Below are 23,890 nucleotides of genomic sequence, written 5' to 3'. Positions count from 1 at the left end.
AAAGCGACTAAGGCTATGAGAGACGCCGTAGTGGAGGGCTCCGGAAATTTCGACCACCTGGGGTTCTTTAACGTGCACTGACATCGCACAGTACACGGATGATGAGGAGGTGAGTTCTTATATGAGGAGTCAAGGCAGAAGAGACAATGGAAATTTTTAACATGGGGGAGATTATTAAGCAGCTACGGAAAATAATATTCGGGGGGGGGGGGGGGGGCTCGTTTTTTCACTGTCGATCAGTCTTCATTGTGCACATGACGCGACACCGCCATGTAGTCGTCTACTGGCGATGCGTGCGGCCATCCACAGGAAAGCGGGCGAACGCCACAACGGAGTTTTATCAAAAGGCAATCACCAGTGCGAGAGTAATGACGAAGACAGTAGAACAGCGGAGTGGCCCCGCAGGGCTCCTGCCGCTGGAACCATGATTGAATTATATTTCTGGATGATAGCATATTGAAGCTACGCACTTAATTTGCAGCAGCTTTCCTAAAAAGCTATCCAAATGGCCTCTCTCTCGCTGTCTAAAAAGTAGAACATATTCGAAGGACTTGATCGCCTGAACTAGCGAAGCTACAAATACGTTCTTACAAGATTTATTTTTACTTCTTCTCAAGCAATAACGAAATCTCCTGGGTCTGGGTAGGAGAGCCTCGAAATCAAATTAATTGACCATTTCGGTGAAACCAGCACACCTGCTATGAATAAAGGTTTCATTTTAGACAAAGGCCTTCATTCGTGCAGGCAACTTCTTTAAACTTTAGCTTTCACCAACTCGAAACTTTACTTATAACAACAAAGTCGAGTTAAATACTTTAAGCTAAACAGGTATTTTAGCTCATTCTATCATGTTTTGTACTCTTGTGAAAGCTGCAAGAATTCGTAGGCACTATACTGGGCGAAGCAAAATACAACCTCATTAGTAAAATAGCAGATATATGACGATGTCATCGTATTTATTTCCTTTGTCAGTCATGATATTTTTGACGCAATAAGGAGCTGCATCAGCTTTTGTTTCAATAAAGTCCAGCATGTTACGCCGAAACATGGCGATGCAAGCGATTTATTCTTATTTACACGTAATGATGAAGTTTAGCGTCACAAACAGCGCCGGAAACAGAAATCTGTATCCTGCGCCGTAGGCATGTCAAGATTTCTTGGAAGAAGGGCATCCTTCAGTATACTGCACGATTGTAAAAGCATTTACATTGACGATTGTATAGATGATCTGGTCGGAACTCAAACTGTCCTTCCGCCTTCACATATTCCATAATTTCCTTCACGCACTTTGGGTCGTCATCTCCTCGATTATAAACCTTCGACCGAAGTTCGTACGTGACGTATGGCTGACGTCCAGTCGCTGTAAATAGAAGAGTTGTACTTAACACAGACATTCACATGATACACAACAAAGCCTACTCAGCAATGCAGATACAGCATTCACGTTCATATTCCTGTAAGCAGTGAAAATCGCATCTCTGGCCTACATGAACTTTTTATTATTTTCAGATAAGTATGACTTCAAGAGTCCTGGGCTGGAGTCGTCACCTGAGCACCAACTGCGTCTTGTACTTCTAACCGCACGACATTCGTAAACATTGCCACTTGCGGTTGCGGCAGACATAGAAGTCGACGAGGTTCATCTCGCATAATCTCCTGGAATGCCCACCTGTGCCTAATAATCTTTGCAGGGAATTGTTCACGTTGGTGAAGAAAAGTCTTAGCATCTGCCATTCATACTGATGAGCGCTGTTGTCCAGGGTCTTCTCGATGGAGGGTATTTCCGTGATACACTCGGTTGCAGTCTTCGGAGTAATACGCGTGAGATCAGCGAAAAGTGGTTTTATGTCGCGTCGTATCAAATGATTCCAAAATAATAGGTCATATTACCAAATCCGAGAGTAACAAAGAGGCTGGCTGAAATCTAGTCCTGTATTATTAACATGAGGCCAAGAAACGAAATGTGCATGGGCTGGAAATGTAATTTCCAGGTAAACAAAACATCTCCTATGGCTGCCGAGCGGATTGAGAAAGAGGGTAAACATAGGAGGGGTGGCGGGAAGTCAGTTGGCGGATGTCATAAAGAAGTTCACGGGCATAAGGTGGCCGTAGCTAGCCCATGACGGGAATATTTGGAAGGGTATTGGAGAGAATTCGGTCCTGCATTGGGCGTAGGTGGAGATGATGATGTCCGCGGTAGAGAGTAGTTTAGAGGATCTGAATCATTCAGCTTGTTTTGTTTTTTGCATTACGGAAACCTCCCCGTCGCCTTTGCGCTAGCCTAATTTGTATCATAAAATGTTTCCCTTTTTCAGATAAAGCATCTTCTGCTCAGCCATATTAACACTGTGTTGCTGCAGCACCGTAATTTTTCTTTTTCTTAATGCGATGTTGATTGCCTCCGGGCAAAAAACGGTATGTAATGATAGACGAGGATGCCTAAATAAATAAAAAAAGGTTCGCTGATCCAATGCTTGGAGGATTAGGAAGTCGCAGCTTGCGATGCTTGCGCTGGCCAGTAATGAACACATTTGCCCTCAATTAAATTTAAACGCTTAAGATTGCGTGCCATTGAAGAAACTGGCGTGCAATCCACGACAGTGGCTTGGTTAGTCTGATATAACAATTCTTCAAACAGCTGTTTTTGGAGAATTCCGATGCTTGCTTTGCAAATGTACACTGATCTGTGCCTGTTTTGGAGCCATTCTGTACCACTATTGTCCAACCGTGCCTTACTATATTAGGCTGCTGAATCTGTTCAATGCACATAATTTTTGGCTGATAATAAATACTGGTTTTGATGTAGCTGCTCGCTTCCGGCTGCAGAAACGGCTTCCTTGGATTGAACGGTTGCGCATTTCATTCAGCCGAATGGAAAATTTTTGTGCGAAATATTTACCGCCTTCTATCTGGCTGCAATAAAATTACGAAAGGTAAACTCTTACATACAACGATTTCCGCAGAAGGTGATCGAGAACAAGGCGCACAGGCCGTCTTTACTTTCGTGCCTTAATTCTTCTATGCTGTGATCACTTGTACCTGCGTAAATAAAAATAAAATATTGTTCGGAGCAAAGAGGAAACTTCACCCTCAAAGTCGCATCGTTAAAACTCACTCTGTATAAGACGTTAGTGAGATCGAAATTAGGGTATTACTGAATCACTTCACTTTATTTCAATAACTACAGTTGGTTAAAGATAACGTTGCGCGTTCCATTCTTTGTTTATAATCGCATGGACAGCATTACTTTAAAGGAATCAAACACAGATGTACCTAAACTGGCGAAAAGAAGAACAGCTTTACACATGGGTCAGTTTTGTAAACATTTTCATCATCGTATGCTACAGCAATAATTTACCTCCTCACCAAATTACAATTGTATCTGTTAGGAGAAGGTAAGTGACGCCAACCAAGTAAAATACAGGAAAAACACGACGTTTCGGGACCGGCTCGGCCCCTTCTTCACGGTGTGACTACGGGCGAGCGCAGCTTGGCTTTTTAAGCCCCTGTGTGGAGGACCTGCGGGTCAATGGCCGCAGCCCATGGACGTAGGATGAGGGGAGAGTCCCCAGGGAACGATTAACATTCTCTCGTGTTTGCTGTATGTGCCACGACTCGAGTAGAAGCCTCCTGCGTGGGTTAGCTTCCGTTTCCAATACAATGGTGCTGTCGAAGTCAATTGGGTGGTCACACCCTTCACAGTGTTCGGCCACGGCGCTGCGTTGACGATTCATGTGACGGACGTCCGCTTTGTGTTGGTTCATCCTTTCCGCGAAGTTCTTCGTTTCCCCTATGTACGACGCCGGGCAGACGGAACACGGAATTTTGTACACGACGCCCTGGGCCTTTTCTCTGGGCTGCCGGTTTTTTGGGCGGGGGAGAAGGCGACCGATAGTGCTGGTCGGTTTGTGCGTTGTCAGCACCCCTTCTTTTCCGAGAATGCGACCGAGCGTCTCGCTCACGCCTCTCACGTAGGGGATGCAAACACGTTTTCGCTTCTGGCATGCGTCTGAGGAAATAATAGACCGGATTTTGTTTTGCCTTTCTTGTTTCCTGATAATGCGCCGGATGAATGAGCTTGGGTAGCCGTTCTTTTGGAGGTCAGAAATGACTCGGTTCTTCTCCTTCCTTTTTTCTTCACTTGAGGAACATATGGAGTCGGCTCTCTTCAGTAATGACGTCACGACAGATGCTTTGTGCGGGATGGGATGGTTCGAATCGAAATGTAGGTACCGTCCTGTGTGGGTTGGCTTCCTGTGCACCGAGGACTGCAGGCCTTTGTCGTGCCTTGTAAGTAGGACATCCAGAAAAGGCAGGCTGCCCTGCTGTTCATGTTCAACAGTAAATTGTATGGCCGGTTCAACTGAATTTAGATGACTCTGGAGGTTTTCTATCTCTGAGGTTTTCACCACACAAAAGCAGTCGTCTACATAACGGAGGAATAACTTTGGCTTGGGATTAAAGGAGGAGAGGGCCCGGCTTTCGACGTCTTCCATGGTTAGGTTAGCCACTGTGACTGAAATTGATGCCCCCATAGCAGTTCCGGTTGTTTGCTTGAAAAATTCTCCGTTGTAGGTGAAAAAGGTACTGCGCAGACAGAGGTCGAGAAGGCAACATACCTCATCGACGTTGAGTGGAGTTCTCTCGTGCAGCGTTTGGTCGTTTTCGAGTGCGCGGCGAGCAACGGACACAGCAAGGGGAACCGGTACGCAGGTAAATAGCGACACCACGTCAAACGAGACTAGGCCTTCGTCTTCCTCCACGGTAAGGTTCGAGACAAACCGGCAGCCCAGAGAAAAGGCCCAGGGCGTCGTGTACAAAATTCCGTGTTCCGTCTGCCCGGCGTCGTACATAGGGGAAACGAAGAACTTCGCGGAAAGGATGAACCAACACAAAGCGGACGTCCGTCACATGAATCGTCAACGCAGCGCCGTGGCCGAACACTGTGAAGGGTGTGACCACCCAATTGACTTCGACAGCACCATTGTATTGGAAACGGAAGCTAACCCACGCAGGAGGCTTCTACTCGAGTCGTGGCACATACAGCAAACACGAGAGAATGTTAATCGTTCCCTGGGGACTCTCCCCTCATCCTACGTCCATGGGCTGCGGCCATTGACCCGCAGGTCCTCCACACAGGGGCTTAAAAAGCCAAGCTGCGCTCGCCCGTAGTCACACCGTGAAGAAGGGGCCGAGCCGGTCCCGAAACGTCGTGTTTTTCCTGTATTTTACTTGGTTGGCGTCACTTACCTTCTCCTAACATTAAATTTCCCAACCAGACAGACTTCTGTCGAATGTTTTCTTTTGAGACAATTGTATCTCCTCAACCATAATGGCAAAGCGGATGCTCTGACTGGCTCAGAAGACATCACGTAACTGGACACACCTTAGTGCATCGACTGTTGCTATTGGTAATGTATGTATTCTCATTCTGTTATTTTAACGAATTTAAGCTCTCTAGAATTGCGTAATTGATTAACCTCCTGTAATATTGTTATTAGACTGTATTACCCAATTTCTCTCTATACATATTCGTCCGTGAGAGAATTTGCAAATAAGTAGAGTGTTAATCAGGATATTTCAAAGTTGTGATTGTGAGAAAGCTGGAGTCCTAAGAGATTTGGCACGAATCTGTTGATTATCATAACCGACTCCTTCTCATCCCTACAAAATTTGACCTGAAAAATGCTTCGTATGGTCATGCTACTTCCGAGAAGGCACAGAAAATCAATAATAAGTACAAATCAATTAAATGCAGCACGCCGACACTAGTCCTGGACTGCGGCACTTCAGGAAAGCCTCAAAATGCATGCGCTTTCAAAAAGCTTGCAGGCAAAACAACCTCTCCAGTGCACATAATTCATCGAAATAGTCAAAATTTGGGTGGCCACAGCGCCGAGGGTATCCGCGTATATGAAATTCTAAAAACGAATATGTATATTACTTATGGTGGGCTATAGCCTCTCAATAATCAAGCAGCCTAACAGTAATAATTAAAAAGTTAATTGACCAATATTAGTTAGCCAGCCTCCTAGCTAGCACATCTTGCTGTATCCTGATGGACTACAACGCTGACAATGATATGCCAAAAAAAAGCGCTCTTCTAACTCAAGAGGCCCATTTTTAAATGAAGTCTTAGATGTAGCCGCCTGTTTTGTTGCGAAAGGAACACTACGCGAGTCGCCGAGACATTTCGCGGAGCTGACGAAAGGCCATACTGCGCATGCAAGAGGAGCAGTGACGTCACACGGCGCACAGCTGGCGCACCGTCGCTGCGCGGGTGACTCAGAGGTGCCGCCGCCACGCTCGCCAGTTGCGCATGCGCAGTAGAGGCGCGTTGCTAGCCTTTCGGGGCCGCCGCCGCTGCCACGCGCTTTCCATCGCTCCCCTCCCCCCTCTCTCTCTCTCCTCGTTGCTTTCGCAATCCTCCAGGTTTGACCAGAGCTAAACCACTGCCATTTTTTTTTCTACTTTCATACAGTACTAATGCAGGCGGCCGTTCGTTATCAGCTGGCGTGGCTTTGGTGAAAACTGCGACGATGTATGCAATGTTATTTCGAAGGCAATCTGTTTTTAAAACACTACGATAAATGTTTGTTGTCAAGCTGGACGTAAAAAGGCCCTGAATATTTCCCCGAATCGCGCATACTTCTCGCGTTGTCCGATATGCTGTCGGGGTTTCTACATTTGGTCTTTAATATAATAGTTTTAACGCGACAGTCTCGACAGCAATAGATGAAAAAGCAGTTTCTAACGCCACGGCAAGCAAACGAACGACATCCACTGACTGCTGTACACAGGGGTGCGGACTATATATGCGCCCATCTCTGGCCCCGGCTTCCACAAACATTGCTTTTGTTTGCAAACACGGTGTGGTCGTCTCTACTGTGCGCGGTTAGATTGTCATCTTTTCTGAAGACTTCCTTCATTGTAAAAATCGCTATCGTTTGAACGGCAATGTTTGTGAGGAAATGTGGCGTGCGGGGGAGGAATGGTGGACTATACGAGGAGATTAGGCTTTTGAGATAAACACCCAGCGGATAGAGCGCTTTTTGGTGATACCTCTAGCTTTACAACACACATTTTTTTTTTGCCGTTTTATTAATGCACATTCGAAATGACGCTCCACACTTTGTCACACTCTTTATAAAACTCCCGTCTCGTACCCCCCTTTGGTGGGTGGCAAGTACGCGCCTATACAGCGGTGTTTTAAAAATACATCTGCTTTGGAATATCTGTTCTATAGATTCCATTCTATAGAGCTGTTCTATATTATATATAGGCATTCTATATCTGTTCTTCAGAGCGTACTTGCTGATTAATGCGTAAGCATTGTATGGCTATGTTCGCGGTTTCGTGTCATCACCAGCTTGTCCGCATGATTGCATCCGACCCAATGGGTTTACGCGATAACTAATGGTACCATCGGAGAGAGCATCAAAACATCTCGTACAGTTAGTTAATCAGGGGGTTGAGGCGTCTAATTAGTTAATTAATAATAGCTGAAAATGTTCAAAAAGTGGGCGGGGTCGAAGCAGAAGTGGCGCCAAATTTGAAAATGCTTAAAATGTGGCACCACGTGAACGGAAGTGTGGGTGGAGTTAACGCGCCAAATTCGAAAACGAAGCGTAGCGGGAAGTTTGAAAGCTCAGATGGGCAATGGATCATACTTGATTAAGGCAATTAATTATGGTATCGCTAAGATATCGATAAGGTATCGGTAACTGATCAGTGATCGACTTCCAGTTTGAGGGTTTCGACTTGCGGTGACGAGTCGCAGTTGACGTGAAAAGTGTGGAAGTGTTATGTCGGCGTCTTAGTGTGACATCATAAAGTGTGACGTCATGCTTACGCATTCCTCCAATGCGGGTGCCGCAGTGACCTCTAACGTTTTTCTTCATTCACCGATGAACTGTTAGGCGCACTGCGAAACCAGAAGACAGCTTTCAAAACTTTCGTTTACTTGTATACTTACGGCCGCTAAAGCTACAAGCGTAGCCGACCAATCCGGTGACTGCAGCCACACTGCACCTTTCTTATGCGACAGATTGGCGTTAGTCTGTAATCACGATAATTACGACATGCTGTTGCCATTGGGAATGGCAGCAGCCACGCCCTCAGAGGTGAATCAGAAGTTACCCAATAGACATGTATTGGCCCAGAACACAGTGTTGCCAGCGGTGAATTACAACTTCCCCTTTCAATGTTTGTTTCAAGAAGGAATGTTAAAAATATGGGGCGCCTTGCTGTTCACTCTGTTGCTAGTGAAGTGTTTCAGCCGTGCTTTACAGAATGCATTGTTTTACATGCATGAACGCAGTGATTCTACAAGACCATAGTTTCTTACCTGACAGGTCTGGTCCCATCCACTGATCATCGTAAAAGTTGAAATCGCGTGTATCTAAGAGAGAAACGAAAATTTTATTTTCATCACATCCCCTAGGCGCGACAGCAAGGAGGGCATGAAAGGGGGCCACTCCACACCGTCTACTCCCACGTCAGCAAGAGGTCAGAGCTATGGCTGATTGGGTGCAATGAGTATGCGGTGCAGTTCTCGAAGAGCTTAACTACAGAGTTGAGCTTTTGGTGCTATTATTAGAGACAAGAAATTCTCCTACTCATCACTAGTGTGGCCTTCGTCAAAAGTTTTTTCTCAGAAACCTTTTGGTTTTAACAGTTGTTGATAATGTCGCAACTTTAATAGTTCAGTTACAGGTTCTGACCTGTAAAAGAAGCTATGTCTAATTGAAGGGAAGTATTACTGGCCGTGGTTAACCGCCAATGTAGCGTGTTAAGCGAAATTTGTCTAGATTGTCAGCTTCGAAATACGCCACCGACCAAACCAGCTGGACTAATGAACCCTTTATCACTCCGAAAAACCCTGTCCAGAATAATGGAGTTGGTCTTCCTCGCCGTTTCCCCGAAGCGAAAATCTCAAAAGAACCTAATTATCGTAGCGACCAACTACCTGACTTGCTGCGCCGAAACAGAAACCCTGTCTAGCGTCCCTCTCACTAAGGTGGAGAAAATTTTTGTAGAACACAGATTTCTATGGAACCACGCACCTGACGTTCTCATCAAAGAGGGGGTATAGAATTTATGACTGAGCTTACGCAAGCTGTTCTTCCAAACAAATTGACAAGCCACAAGAGGACGCGAGCGTTCCATAAACAAACAAACGGCCTCACATAGAGCTTTGACAGGACCACTACAGGCATGCTTGCCATGTATGTCGACGAGGAAGGCAAGAGTTGGGATGCTACCATTTTTTATGTCGCCTTCGTCTTTAACAGCGCAGCGAAGGAGACCTCTAACATGACACCTTTTAGGCTCGTTCACAGCATGGGTGCCACAATCACTGTAGACGCCATGCTGCCGAACGTCACCGGCGGGGACAAGCTTGACGTTTCCACCTAACGACCTCAAGTAGAAGCCCGACGGTACGCCCGGCTATGGAGTGAAGACCGGCAGCTCACCGACGCCAGGCCCAGCAACCTTCAAGCAAGAGACGCAAAATACTAGCCTGGCGGCAGAGTGTGGTTTAGGGCCCTCCTCTACCTTCACTAAGTGAGAAAAATGGACAGAGCATTACAATAGTCGGCTACGCAAAATTTGAGCGCAACTCTTCACACGCCACCTGCAACGGCTGGAAGGTGGACCATTACACTGCTACCACCCTCGACGACTGCGACGTGGAACGCAGGAACGGGCGCCTAAGAGCTGCGCCCTAAAGCGTTTCCGCGGCTATTTCCGCCCGTACAAGACAAATTTATTTATTTATTCAAGATACCCCCAAAGGCCCTCATTTGAGGGTATTACATGTGGGGGGGGTCAGTACAAAGCATTGTTATAAGGTTAAAAATATTGCACTAAAATAAAATAGGAATCACAAAATATTAATCATAAATAGGCATTCACAGAAAGGGTCGCAACAATGCACATAACAGCAAAATTTGAGAAATAACAGCACCGCTAGAAAAAAAAAAAGAAAAAAAGACGACAGTGGAAAAAGTGCGCTGAAGTACAAAACAAAAATATAAAATAAAAAGAAGACAAGGCGGAAGAAAGAACGCTGAAAAAAAATACCTTTTTAGTTGTTGAAACATGAGTGCATAAGATGTTGGAATTTATTTAGATCAGATTCTGTGGCAATTTCTGATGGCAAAGCGTTCCATTCGGTTATTGTGCGTGGTAAAAAAGAATAGGCATAATGGAATGACTGGCAGTTAATGCGTTTTACTTTGTAAGGATGATCGCGGCGTGGAAAGATAACTGGCGGTGGCTGAAAGAATTCATCATGAAGGGAAGGATGGTGATAAAGCTTGTGGAAGAGTGATAGACGGGAAATTTTTTTTCGGCGCAGTGCTAAGTTATCTAACTCGGCTTTAGTCTTCAATGAGGTGACGCTGGTGTAACATGAATAATCAGAAAAGATGAATCGCACAGCACGGTTTTGCAGGGCTTCGCAATCCAGGGTTTTGCAGGGTTTTGCAATGGCCACTAGGTGGACTCTACTATGCATTCGTTCCTGATGGAGTGATGGCATTACAGCGACGCCGTGCACCACCTGAAGTGCGCATGTGAGTACAAGGCTATTTCATGCCCGCTAATGTACACCTCGTGTTTGCTTTCGCATAGTTTGTTGTGTCCATTTTTTTCCTTTATTGTAAAGCACTGATTCGATGATGCCTCTTTAAGAGAGGGGTAAAGGAGCTAAGGCTTGGAGTTCTCTTTTTTAGTGTTCAAAGCCGGCGGACACGACTTTATCACATCGCTTCTGAAGGCGGATAGAACCAGATTTTCTCCAATAAACGCAGCTTTGCGCAACAGCTTTTATGTTTTTTCTAGGTTTTAGTAGGTGGTTCCACCACTTGCTATGTGAGTTATTCAGCAATTTCTAATTCCGCGTGGCCGGTAGGGGCGCAGAATCTGCTCTTGGAAAACCGCCCAAATAGTTTTTTTACTATCGGCACCGCCAATTTAGTCGCCATGTCAGCCGAATAAAGAGTTCATTTTATTACTAACTCAGTTTGGCCGTGTGCTTTCATTCTTGTCACCACCATGTCACTGTATTTTATATCTGTCACAATATTACATCTCTAGCGCAATGTTGACTTCAAGCACGATACTGACAACTTAAAAACAGGCTCTTAGCTTTCCTACGCTGCTTAGAATGGAACAGGAAGGAAGCTATTAACTTGCCTTCATATAGCTCCAGGACTTTCATATTTGTAGATGGCATACCACGGGTACCAGGTCCGAAGAGTCCTATGAATTTCTCTTTCGCAATCACCGGAGTCTTGTTTCTACCCACAGTAGAAGAAATCAGGAGAAACAGTTTAATGACATTGCTAATAAGTCGGCTGCAGTTGAAATTAAACAAAAAATTGCTGAGGCTTAGCTAAGGTTAAGCCTAGTCAGATGCGAAGCATATTGGTGTCTAGGCTTGGTAATACATGGCTTTCCTTGGTTGAATACTTGGTCATTTTAATACAACCACTAGAAGCCTTCGTCGTGGGGGAAGACAACGGCATGGCTACAGCGGAACGCCGACTAACCCCGAGACGCGCGTTGGGTGAGCGCCTGGATTGCCACGGAAGCCGCGTCTGCCTGCCCGGTGGAGCGAGCGTTTCACCTACACCGAGTGTGAACGCGCGTTCGAAATGCGCGGGAATGCCGCTCGAGGACATTCCGGCGTCTGTGCGATGGCATCGTTCTCCCTCTCCCAGCGCGTGACGGCGATCTGTCGTGACGTCATGTGTCACGTGGTATGTCACGTGATGTGACGTCACTGTACCACGTGGTCTGCACGGCGTGCAACCACAGCGACGGCGCGAGGTGGACCCCCGTCTTCCTCTGTCGTGACGTCATGTGTCACGTGGTATGTCACGTGGTGTGACATCACTGTACCACGTGGTCTGCACGGCGTGCAACCACGGCGACGGCGCGAGGTGGACCCCCGTCTTCCTCTGTCGTGACGTCATGTGTCACGTGTGTCACGTGGTGTGACGTCACTGCACCACGTGGTCTGCACGGCGTGCAACCACAGCGACGGCGCGAAGTGGACCCCCGTCTTCCTCTGTCGTGACGTCATGTGTCACGTGGTGTGACGTCACTGTACCACGTGGTGTGCACGGCACGTAACCACGGCGAAGGGCTGTAGTGTACCTCTAGTAATATGCTTCGCATAAAAACAAGAAACTGCTCGGACTCAAAGAACTTCTTGTTCGAAAACAGTTGCAGTTCTGAAAGCAGTCGCCAAACAGCTGCCATCCAGAAATAATTAAAGCCACAGTATATTATCTCTAAATGGCAAGATGCGAAAACTCAGCAACTGCTGTCGTGTAGAGCCAGTATCACCTCGACGATAAGGAAGGGTGCGGGGCAGAGGCCTGAATAAAGGTTACCATGCATAGTGGTAATCAGAAAAGGGTGCCATAGTTAGCAGACTTTGCTGGGACCCCGAGCGAGTAACATACATCAAAATACACCAAAGCAGGACGTTCACTCGCTGTGCAAGAAATATTAGGATATCTAATTCATGAAGGATGACCGAAATCACGCAAGAAAAGAAAGGCTGCAAATAACTATTACATTTCACAAATGTAATCTTTAACACTCATTTCGATTTAAAAAAAGGAAGAAGATGATTTAACGCTAGCGGCAAATAATTCAAAATATTATTGCCTGCAAAGAAAAACCTCATTTGTCCATAATTCCTATGAAATTTGGTGGTAGAAAAGTGTTATATATCGCAAAACTAGTGGTATTATGATTTTTAGCAGGTTGTGATCGACTATGTTGTAAGGCACTTGATGGTTGTGAAGTTCAAAACAGCAGAACACCAAGATAATAAAGAAGTAATTGATGAATAGAAAATAGGTTATTTCCAAGATGAACAAGATTGACGTTAGCATGCAAAGAGGCGTTTGTAGTGATACAGGTGGCTTTATTTAATTCATACTGGACAGACGGTATCTGACAGCGATAAGTACTACTACAGCCAAAAATGCCATACGCGACATAAGAACAGAGTAAGGCGAAATAGAGAGATTTTAATGCACGATGCCGAATAAATCGCCATGCCTTGATAAGTTATCTCATGCCCAATACTGAATTTTTTATTGAGATGAGCTTAGTGGGAATTAAACTTCAGATGCGCGTTCAGTTGAACGGCACATAAGATACGCAGTCACAGAGGAGAACAGGTTATGAATGGAGGATTAAAATATGAATTAAACAGGAGATTGTTCCACTGTGCGTTGAAACCACGATCATAATTTTTGAAGGATTAATGATTAACGCGTTATCAGGACACGATTCCACTACTTTTCCGAGCAAGGCGTTTAATTTGCAGGGGGGGGGGGGGTCAGCAATGCTCTTATCGCACAATGAAATATCGGTATTGTCACCATATAACATCAAATGGGAAGTTTTCAATGCCTAAGCATTATTTGTCTCACGCATGGTTTTTTACAGAAACTGTCCACACTTTCTGTCAACAATGTAAATCGCGTAAGTTCGGTGAAGCGCCGCGCAAGCCGCAGGCAGTGGGAGTAAGCTCGGGTAGTAACTCGGGTAAGCTCGGGTAAGTTGGGAGCAGCGCCGTGCAAGCTAGAGCCAATGGGAGTAATCTTGGGTAGTGACTCGGGTAAACTCGGGTAAGATCGGAGGAGCGCCGCACAAGCTGCAGCTAATGGGAAAAGCTCGGGTAAGCTCGGGCAATAACTCGACTAAATTCGGCGGGAAATTGCTCGGGAGGAGAAGAATGGGTCGCACAGTCCATTCCGGTGGATGTGACGGGAACAGCCACTCCTCAATGCAGTGGCGTATCGCTTGACCGCTGCGCCACTGCGCTGGTGGTGGTGTGACGACTCGCCGCTATCTCTGAATGATAATTAGAGAATGACCAATTCTGCAGATAAGAGATGCCGAGTGCCGGTGTAACCTACATAGCGAAGACCAGAAAAAGAAGAGACGACTACGAAAAAGACTACCGGCACTCCGACTGCTGCTGTGTGCTACTGTACGAGCATAACAACAACAACAACGTCTGCCGCGGTAGTCGTGAACAGGCGCTGCCATGGAGGACAGACAGTTCACTACGGACTGAAAAGCCATCATCGAGTGCTTCATTGAAAGGTGGGCGATAGAAGCGTAAAGCTCAACTTCAGTGCTCAGCGTTGTGCCCAATGCTTCCGCTTTCATAGCATGCAAGGACACTAAAGTGCACCGGTATTTTTAAAATCATAAATTGCTCGCGTTCATTTCCGGTGTCAATTCAGCTCATGCATCCAGAAATAATGCCGAGCTCGCTGACCTCGCTGAGCTCTCCGTGCCAAGCGCTAGAAATATTGGTAATTTGTCTCAGCATATCTGCCTTGAGTCCAACTTCTGAGCAAATGGCACGGTGTATATAGGATATTCTACTAGCACGAGCGTGAAGCCTGTACTCTTCTGAAGGAACACCCACCAGTTAACTCACCGCCACTCATCCTTCCTAGATGGGTGGAAAGCTACGTAAAAAAAGACCTCGATTCAACTCGCTTTAGTTGTGATCATGTGCTCAGATAACCTTAATACGAAGAAAAAGAAGCATCGAATAAAAAGTGGTTTAAAGTCACTTCCAAGAAAACAGCAGAGTGAATGTGACCTATGAAAACATGCGTATAGCTCTTGAATACCAGAGTCATCACTTGGATGAAGACGGAGATGTTGCATTAGCAGCATCGATTGAATGAAAAAGTAACACAGAAAAATCCATGAAAAATTGGAACTGTATACCTTCCTTCCACACGCGATCTGGTAAATATGGTCCAATTTTCGGCCGTGTATTGGTACATATTTACGGTACATGGAGCAGTTGGTACGCTGCTATAGTAAACCCATACTGGGTCACAGCTGTCAACAAACTGTAAGAGAATGTAAGAGAACATTTCAAAACATCATTATTTTTACGCTGAAAGGGCTGGAAGCATCTGGAAAGCAAGAAACTTTTAAACGACAAGATGCTTGTGGCGAATGAAGTTTACGGGTATTTGTACAAAAATATTGCAACATATAGGCGTCAAGGAAAGGCGCAAAAATTTTGGCACCTCAGTTTCCACAGATGCGATTTCAGAAAGACAAAAATAAGGCTTCAGATACTTCATATCGAAAATGGCAAACAATTAGGGTCTTGTCAGTTTATCCACGAGCGGAATAATTATGCAAGTGTACTAAATGTGACCGCTTTGACGAAGGCGCATCTAAGCCTAAAAATGTGGCAAAAGTTTTCTTCAAACACAAACTTGTGCAATGCAGGTTTTCTTTAGATGTTTTAATAATATATTCTTCACATTCCGTTTTCGTATTTACATTTTTTTTGTGGAATGTGTTCTGTCGTATGTTACTTATTGTGCGATGTTATAAGCAGCTTGTTTAGTGCTTATTCCGAGGTTGCAATGTCGCTACCGAACTTTTTGAGACGGCGATTTCTGCAGCACTGATTGTGGGCTAGTCTAGCACAGTCCTCCTAGTCCCAACTTAAGCCAGTAATCGGTCGGGAGTCGAATCATGAGCTAAAGCACACAAGTGTATCGATGGGAGCGGATCACACTATGAGAAACTATTGGATGGATGTCCAAGGACCGCGCGCGGCTATGCTATCGCTTTATCATGTTTAACCAGTGATTGAATATCTACTTTTAGGGGATACTTTTGAATTCCAGTAATGCATTTGGAATATTCTCACGTGCTGGTGAAATTACCGTGGACCGACTACCGGACTGATGTAGCACTGAAATAATCTCTTTTGGGGCTGTCATGAACAAACCAAGAACCGAACAAGTCGGTGGCAGCGAAAGCACCAGGCGTGCCCGTCGGTCGTCGATGAACACAACCACCGCATTTCTCGGCCTTGCTCAGCTTAAAGACGGCAGATATCTTTAAAGATGAGGCTTGAATATCCAAATGCGATAATCTCGCCCAACATAATGTGATCTCATCCCGCGTCACAAAGTGATAAAGCCTCGTGCTTGTTGTTTTAAGAGTAAACAAACATCTCAACAGTTCGAATTAGTGTTTTGTTAATTTTTGCTGCAATATATAATGAATGTATGCATTATCGTGTATTTTTCCATTGCTGTGTATTGTTTCTGTGTTTGTATAGGCTAAGTTCTTGTGTTGTGCACCTAGTGATGACACGTTTCCTACATGTGAAATGCAAACCATTGTGTTCTAGAGAGAGAGAGAGACATAAGAAGGAAGAGGGAAGTTAGGGATGTTATCGAAAAGGGTGTTCTTGTTGCCTACCCTTCACTAGGAAAGAGGGATGATGGGATATAGAAGGGAAAGAGAGAATGGGTGAGGGGCACAGACACAATGGGACCCTGAAGCCAGTCGCTCTCAGGAAGCAAAACAGCGTCTTGTAGGCCTTGAGGGCAATCGATTGCTGTAGCCACGGTCGCAGGATCTTAGCGATAACTTTGTTAAAGGGCTGGAATCGTAGCGGTACAGGGTATAACGCAGCGTATGTCTTATTGTGTTCTTACGCATCCCAGGATATTATCCTGTGATAAATCGCGAGTATCGTGACGGTCCAGGGTGCAACGCAGCGTATGTCTTATTGTGTTCTAACGCATACAGAATCTGAATAATGCGAACGGCAGCCCCGCCTTCAACATTCTGTATTAGTCTTTAGTCTCTCTCTTCGCAGAAACTGGCTTATGAGAAGTAATTTGTTTTCATTTGTCTCATAGAGATGGCACCTGGGAAGTCTAAAGCAGTAAGAAATAAACTTTAGCTGACATCCACCTGAAAAGTGTTAAATATAATAACGAATGTATTTTCACTGGGTGTTATGAATGCGCGAGTTTTGGTGATATTTATGTCATTCAATGTGTATTTACGAAGCAAAGCGTGCAAAGGAGGCATGTTTACTGATTCCTGCGGATGGCACTAAAGTGTAGGCACAGTGGAAACACTTCAGAAGCGACAAAATATCTTTGCAATATCATGCAACTGATGTTCTAAAGTTCCTCGGAAGAACCAAGGTAATCATTGTTTTCGTAAGTAGATAAAACACGCCTATTGCTTTCATTCAGTACTGTTCTATTCTCACGGTCCGCTCTTATTATGACATATCGGGCTAAAAACGTGGTTGCTCGAGCCATAAGGCCTATGGGCCTAGTGGGATTATTATGCAAACTTGGACAGTGTTATTACACAGTACTGCTCTGCGCATGTAGTACAACCTATCAAGAAAGAAGAAGATTTACCTTAGCAATACTCAGCTTCTTCCCCACTACCGCAATTGACCATTGGGCTCCAATGAGCAGGGTGATGATAGTCAAGTAAACGTCTCTCCTGTTCGCCATGGAGTCTGTGCAGAAACACGCTGTCACTATCTGTATAAAGGAACGTTATATTTATACTGAACGCTCCGTATAGAAGAGATTAAAGACTAAAGTATGCTTATAGCGTTCGACATTTGCAAACTCAGAAATGTCATAGCGTTTTTTTATTGCTGCCTGAAAACAGATGTAACTTTTCCAAGAGAAATCCTCAGTCTAACCTTTTTGTAACTTGAACTGCAGCGAGAGCTGGAATGCTCTTAAAGGCTGATGCCCGTGTTAAGATATAGCAAGTATTTAAAGAGTTTGGGGGGGTTTGGGCTCACACCAGGTGTGCAACAGGCGCGTATACTCGGTATCAAAAGTTTATGGGGCAAGCAGGTCGCAAAAAAACGAATTCTCCTAAAGCCATCAGTCGATGTAACTTGAAACCAAACTAAAAGCTTCACTTTGGTGCGAGAAGAAGGCTGACTGCCTCCCATTTTCATGACATGCGGGAACGCTAAGCGCGAATATGAACTACCTCCTACTAACGTGCCGGCAAACTTTCGACAGCGGATATACATCCCCCAAGCGTGCCACCGTGCCTCACGAACCGTCATTCACGGCAGCTCATCTACCTTAAAGTAAGGCAGGCGCCAGTCGTGATATGCGCTTGGAGGACGGTGGAAATGTAGGGCTGGGGCTGGATTTGCAGGCATATCCACGTTTTCCAAAGAGGCGTGCTGTGTGGCGGTGTTGGGTCGGAACAAGTTTTCTTGAAACTTCAAAGGCCTATACACTCCTCCTGTGGAAACACAGCCCTCTGGCCACTTGACTATATTGTTGCGTTGTTGTGTATCCGACGCCTGCGACAAAAGAACAGAGAAGTTCCCGGCAGAGCAGCTGATCTAACCGATTCTTATGGGTTGTTGGCAACTCTGTACAGACAGCAGAGTTGACCTGGAAGCTCAGTAAGGCTGAAGCTAGACCCGAAAAACTATAAAAGTCTTCTTCTTCTAACTTTAATCTTCTAACATCCAAACATCGAAAACGTCGGACAGAAGTTATGAAATTCTAAATCTTCTTCTCTAGAGATTATACCTTGAAAATATGTAAAAAAATGTTCCGCAAGGTTTAACCGCAAATATATCTAACGGTTGAGCGATATTACTTTCGCAGTGGCCCGGGCTAATTTTGGAGGTGGTCATCGTGTCGGGCAAGCTTAATTATGGTTGGATATCGCTTTCGGTCCACATCGGCCGAGGCCAGAATTCGGGGGTGGCGTGGCCAAGTTTTTCGGAACGACCCCGACCAAACTCAGAGGTCGCGATCGTGTCGGGAACGATCGGTTACGGTTGGACATCGATTTTGGTACAAATCGGCCGAGGTGAAATTTCGGGTATAGCCTGGGCGAAATCTCGGAAATGACCCTGGCCAAGTTTTGAGGTCGTCGTCGTGTCTGGTGCGCTCAGTTATGGTTGGACATCGACTTTGATCCTAATCGGCCAACGTCAAATTTCGGAGACGGGCTTGTGAAAATTTTGGAAATGGAGCGGGACAAATTTAGGGGTTGCCATCGTCGTGTCGGACGCACTCATCTATGGTTGGTCATTGATTTTGGTCCAAATCAGGCAATGCCAATCTGTCAGTTTCTCAAAGTCAGTCTGCTGCTATATGTGCTTTTCAAAGTTAAACCAAGGTCAAATCAGGCACTGAAGCATGATCGATATTTGCGTTCAGTAGAGCAGCCGCTCTAAAAAAGAAAACGCATAAGCTCGGTATAGAATTTTGCGCCTTTTGGGATTAACTCAATCCATATCTGTTAGAATGCAGCTGATACAGCACCTACCTCTTTTCAACTTCCACTGTGCTTACCTTGACCTCCCCAGAGCGTCGGCATCGTGATTTACCCCCTCATCACCCCTGCTCCCTCCAAGCACCTCTGGCCTTTAACTGGGATAATGGAGTCAACGCTGCGAGTTCCCCTATTCTGCCATTTTCAAACCTCACCCTCTCTCCGCTACCAGCGGATAAACCATAACGTGTTTCCGGGACCCGCCGCAGTGGCTCAGTTGTTAGAGAGCTCGGCTACTGAGCCGGAGTAGCCCAGTGTGGACCCGACCGCGCTGGGCGCATTTCGATGGAGGCAAAACTAAAAAACTCACCCGTGTGCTATGCAGTGTCAGTGCACGATGGAGGTCCCCACATGGTCGAAATTATTTCGGAGCCTTCCACTACGGCACCTCTTTGTCTTTCGTCTTTGACTCCCACCTTCATTCCTTCTCTCACGTTGCGGCTCAAGTGTCTACCCAGAAGTGAGACAGTAACCGCGTCTTCAATTTTGAAGCGAAAGCTTTACAACCGGACCTCGAGCTTCGATCGCCGGGTGCCTACTTTTTACCTTCAGCTGAGTCAGAGGTCAAACCATGAAAAAGAGAAAGAGAAATTAAATCAATACCCATGACTTGGAGTCGTACCCGCGACTGCGCGCACAGACCTCCTTTAAGGGCGTCTCAGCGAGACCGGTAGGCCACCGCCATTGGAGAGCGTCGTCTTCATCAACTTCCATCTGCTCCGTCCCGCGGCACTGCCTGCTCACCGTCGTCTTCTACGTAGCACAAATCTGTGCTTTCGCTCCGATTCGAATGTAGTAAACATTCTCTGTAGTTCTTCTGGTAACCAGTCATTCTTCCGTGGAACGTTACCGCTAACGCGCGAGAAGAAAGCGGGAGAGAGGTAGTTGCTTGCGAGGGTAGACGGTGCGCTAAGCATATTCAAGTTCGGTCTATCATCCATGTGCGCAAAGTGGGCTTCCGGCATGAGTACCCCGTCGTAGATCATAGCATGAAGGGTGTGGGACGGATGTAAGCACGCAATGTCGACGCGCGTCGCTGGCAGTGTTCGAATTCTAGGTCTAATGAGGAGTCATGGGCTGTAGAAGAGTGCACCAAGAGGGCGGCGTCCGGTGCACTCGTCTAGTCCGGTACACTCTTCTACGACGATCAATGCTGCCATAGTCTCACAGAACGACGGCATTAAAACTTTCTATGTAAGGTACTCACAGCACGTGTAGCACCTGCAAAGCAAATTTGAGTGCTAGCTCCGGCTGGAAGCAGTGTCGATCGGGATTCACGCCTACGACATCTTGCTGGATGTTGACCGTACTTTTAGATCTTCAGATTTAGAGGTATAGGGTGCTTCCAAGCAGTTAGTCTCCTATCAGCATGCCGAGCGGTGTTGTTCTCGTGCTCCATTGGCCACACATTTGCGGACTATAGATTACCAGCTATATACATTGGTTGAGCATGACGCTCCCGCTCGGGTTCATCCAATGCACTCTAGGGGCGACCTATTATTATCCAAATACTCATCTAAATGATGCAGCCAATTTCAGCGCAAGCTACGCTTTGCTGTTTGGTAAGTGTGCTTTTCAGAGCTTGCGCACTTCCGACTACATCCCACTTTTCCAGCACGGACATCTGCATTGGTCAGTGAATGAGGCCATTCCACCTGGTTGTTGAGTGGGGTTTGCCCAGCCACGCTAGAAATCAGGCCATGGAGGCTGTAGACTGGGCGATGGCGCATCCTCCAGTACTGTCCAGACGCCCTCCCTTCAATCCTTGCTGCTACACTAGTATTTCGCTCTTTAATACCTTCGGCGAGCTATGGGTAGCACCTGTTTCTCCATTGCATATCGCCCGCTCTGGATTCTGCACTTTTATTCCTCGTTATTTATTTTTAACAGCAGTGTCAGTGCACGTGGAATACCATATGTTTTCTCTCTCCTCTTTTGTTCACTCCCTCTTTCGTTTAGGGCGTGGTTAAGAGTGTCGCCCGGAAAGTCAGATATTACTGCGCCCCTTCCTTTCCTCAAAGTTAATTAACTCCTCCTCACCTCTTGTCATCATGCCTCTCAGTTGTGCGGATGTTAGTTTTCTTTTTTCAAAGATACATGACGATGTCGAGAAACAAGTCCATATCTGGTTTTGCTTTGAAAACCTGATGTCTCGGGTGCTGCAAGGTAAATTGAAATTGAAAAACGGCTGGCACGCATTTGGATTGTAATTAGGTTAAATGGTGGAAACGTTTCTTGCAGTGAAGAAAAGATACCGGATGATGGTCTTTGCAGAACCAGTGACGGAGAAATTGTGAAATACCTTCACGAGCAAAATCTGAGCGCACCGCTGCTGGAAGTTTAGTACTCAGCATTTCAGCAGTATGCCCTGTGCATACATTTGAAGCTACTCCAGGGTATTCACCTGACATGCAAGTACGTATGGAATCGACAATTTAATTAATTCGTTTTGTTTTCCAGCATTATTCAAAAGTGTTTTCAATGGGCTTTCAGTAACAAAGGAGCTGGCGGCATACCAAGGACTTCTGCTGATTACTCATATTTTCGATGCATATTTAGTGCTATGCTTGCCACCGATTCCCATTAAAAGTCAAGATCCTTGTGAATGAGGGTAGCTCTGTTCGCTCTCTTGAAGGCATCGAGAAGGTTCAGTCCAGTCGAAAGGGCCGTTCGTTTCATCGTGATTTACTGCAAGCGGCCGCTTCAACGAGCATTGCTGCCTTTAAAACACCACAGAATCAAGGCCGTGATTGCCGTTGGCTATTTACTAATAACTCAAAATGCTGCCGCAAGTGAACGTTGAGTTGATAGTTTTTCTCATCAGGTAAGCTTGTGCCGTCAAGTGGCAATTTTGTAGCGTTTTCTTATGCCCGAGGGTGAGTGTCCATACAACTCTTGTACTTTCATATTGATGCAGTAAGAACAAAAAGCGCAATGTGATGCAAATTTTTTCGCATGTATCTTTGCGTGAAGATTATTGTTGGGTTGCAAGTGATGCTTACAGCGCAATCGGAGTAAAATACGCAACGTAAGCACCCCACGAAACGCCTTAGCCTCGGGAGGTGGTGCGTTCAGCTCCTTCTATCGGCCGGCTGCCCACAGGTTTATTGAAAAAGTTGCTAGCTCATTTCGCGGCCGCGTGGTCGGCTTTCAAGGGTGAATGGCGTGGGATATAGGTGCCTTCGAACTGGTAGTACTGCAGTCGTTCATGGAATGAGCACACTCCGTTCGCTTACGAGATCTGAGAATTGATTAACGACTTACTTGAAGCAAGAATTCGAAACACTTGAAGCGGCAGTCAATGATGTTGAGTGCTCTATAAATATTAACCCAAAAATATACAGCTCGCTTTTCGCTGAATCTCTACAGTAGAGTAGACCAGCGCTTTGGTTTAAAGACAGCTGGCTTTTGTCGACCTGAGCTCAATCGCTGTATCACTAATGGTCGGCAATGGAATTTTTTTACAATTATATTGCTCTTCAGTATTGTGTGAGGCAAAGTATAAGCCGGTTTAGCGAAGATCTGAGCGGCTGTGCAGGTCGCAGTCAGTTCTGTATGATGGGTGAACTCAACATTGACCTTTAAAGATAGAACTTTCTATTAGTAACGAGAACTTTAAGCACTCGACTGGTGCTTTAATTGATGCGGCTATCAATATTTTTCCGCACGCTGAAATATTTCGCAATAATTTATATCATCATGCTTTGTTCACGTGAACACTTTTGTTTAGAACAGCACGAATCTGCTTCTTTTATCGTGCAACGAAGGTGTCCTGCCTTTTCTTTGTTAATTAAGCGCTTTACCACAAGCCAGTAATAGGGTATCTGGAGCGGCTAAATTTGACAAAATCAAAATTACCGATAGATATCACTTTTACTCTCGTGTGCAAAACTAGAAAAGGCTATGATTTTAGCCCCTGCTTTCAAGAGTTGCTTTAAGAAATCATTTCTGGAAGTCTGTACACCTACATGGGACCGCTGTATATCTTCACTTACTCATGTGAGTTAAGGGCACTTGAAGATTAAGTCAGCAATAGGCCAAAAGGAATGCTTCAATCACAAAAGTGTAAATATTTTCACGCCAGTCTCTTGGTATCAAAAAAGAATCCTGCAAAGTAGTGGAAAATTGTAGTTCTCTTAGAAGGATGTGTACAATTAGGAACAAGCGCCGCGGTGGCTCAGCGATTATGGTGCTGTGCTGCTGACCCGAAAAACGCGGCTTCAATTCCGGCCATGGCGGTAAAATTTCTATAGAGCGAAATTCTCGAGATCCGTGTACTGTGCTACGTCAGTGCACGTTAATGAACCCCAGCTGGTCGAAATTTCCGGAGCCCTCCACTACGGCATCCCTCATAGCCTGGGTCGTTTCGAGGCGTTAACCCCACATAAACCTTAAAACCTGTTCGCGGTTTACTGAAGTTCATCGCGTCTTCGCTCCCTGTCAAACCTCACCAATCTAAGGGACCAAGACAGCATGCATTAGCAAAGCTAAGACCTGGACTACTGTTATGATGGTCTACGGAGCACAATTCAAGTGCAGCTTTCCTGGACATCACTTTTAATTGTGGGGGAATTGTGGAATACTTTAGGCACTGTTGTGAACATATTGCTAGCAATTGTCTAACTTTGCGATGCGCAGCAAAAGTAGTGCTTTCGAAATTTGTCCGCCCTCGCACCGAGTTTTCAGTTTTAAGCTTTAAAATCAGTCAGGTCGAGAGCAG

General features: G+C 45.6%; 1 protein-coding gene across 1 annotated transcript; it reads right to left on the bottom strand.

The window, feature by feature from the left end:
- Positions 1-2,941: 2,941 nt before the first annotated feature.
- Positions 2,942-17,357, bottom strand: LOC149331899 (uncharacterized). Its single transcript, XM_089557438.1, has 6 exons — positions 17,259-17,357; positions 14,778-14,912; positions 13,685-13,716; positions 11,203-11,306; positions 8,348-8,401; positions 2,942-3,039 (listed from the first exon to the last, which is right to left on the bottom strand). Exons 1-6 carry the CDS (start codon positions 17,355-17,357, stop codon positions 2,942-2,944), a joined length of 522 nt encoding a protein of 173 aa, XP_089413564.1.
- Positions 17,358-23,890: the final 6,533 nt, after the last annotated feature.

Source organism: Amblyomma mixtum, chromosome 8, assembly GCF_055824585.1.
Source record: "Amblyomma mixtum isolate Tamu chromosome 8, ASM5582458v1, whole genome shotgun sequence".
NCBI classification, from domain to species: domain Eukaryota; kingdom Metazoa; phylum Arthropoda; class Arachnida; order Ixodida; family Ixodidae; genus Amblyomma; species Amblyomma mixtum.
The sequence above is the reverse complement of the archived record's forward strand: the minus strand, read 5'-3'. Positions and strand labels throughout refer to the sequence as shown.

What these genes read in the sequence shown, in the direction of transcription:
- LOC149331899 (XM_089557438.1), bottom strand. Translation starts at nt 17,357, where the DNA reads ATGGCGAACAGGAGAGACGTTTACTTGACTATCATCACCCTGCTCATT. An exon ending in GTGTGGAAGGAAGGTATACA is followed by an intron (nt 13,717 to 14,777) that starts GTTCCAATTTTT and finishes TTATTGCCCGAG; the next exon opens with CTTACCCGAGCTTTTCCCAT. An exon ending in GATGGGACCAGACCTGTCAG is followed by an intron (nt 3,040 to 8,347) that starts GTAAGAAACTAT and finishes TTATTTACGCAG; the next exon opens with GTACAAGTGATCACAGCATA.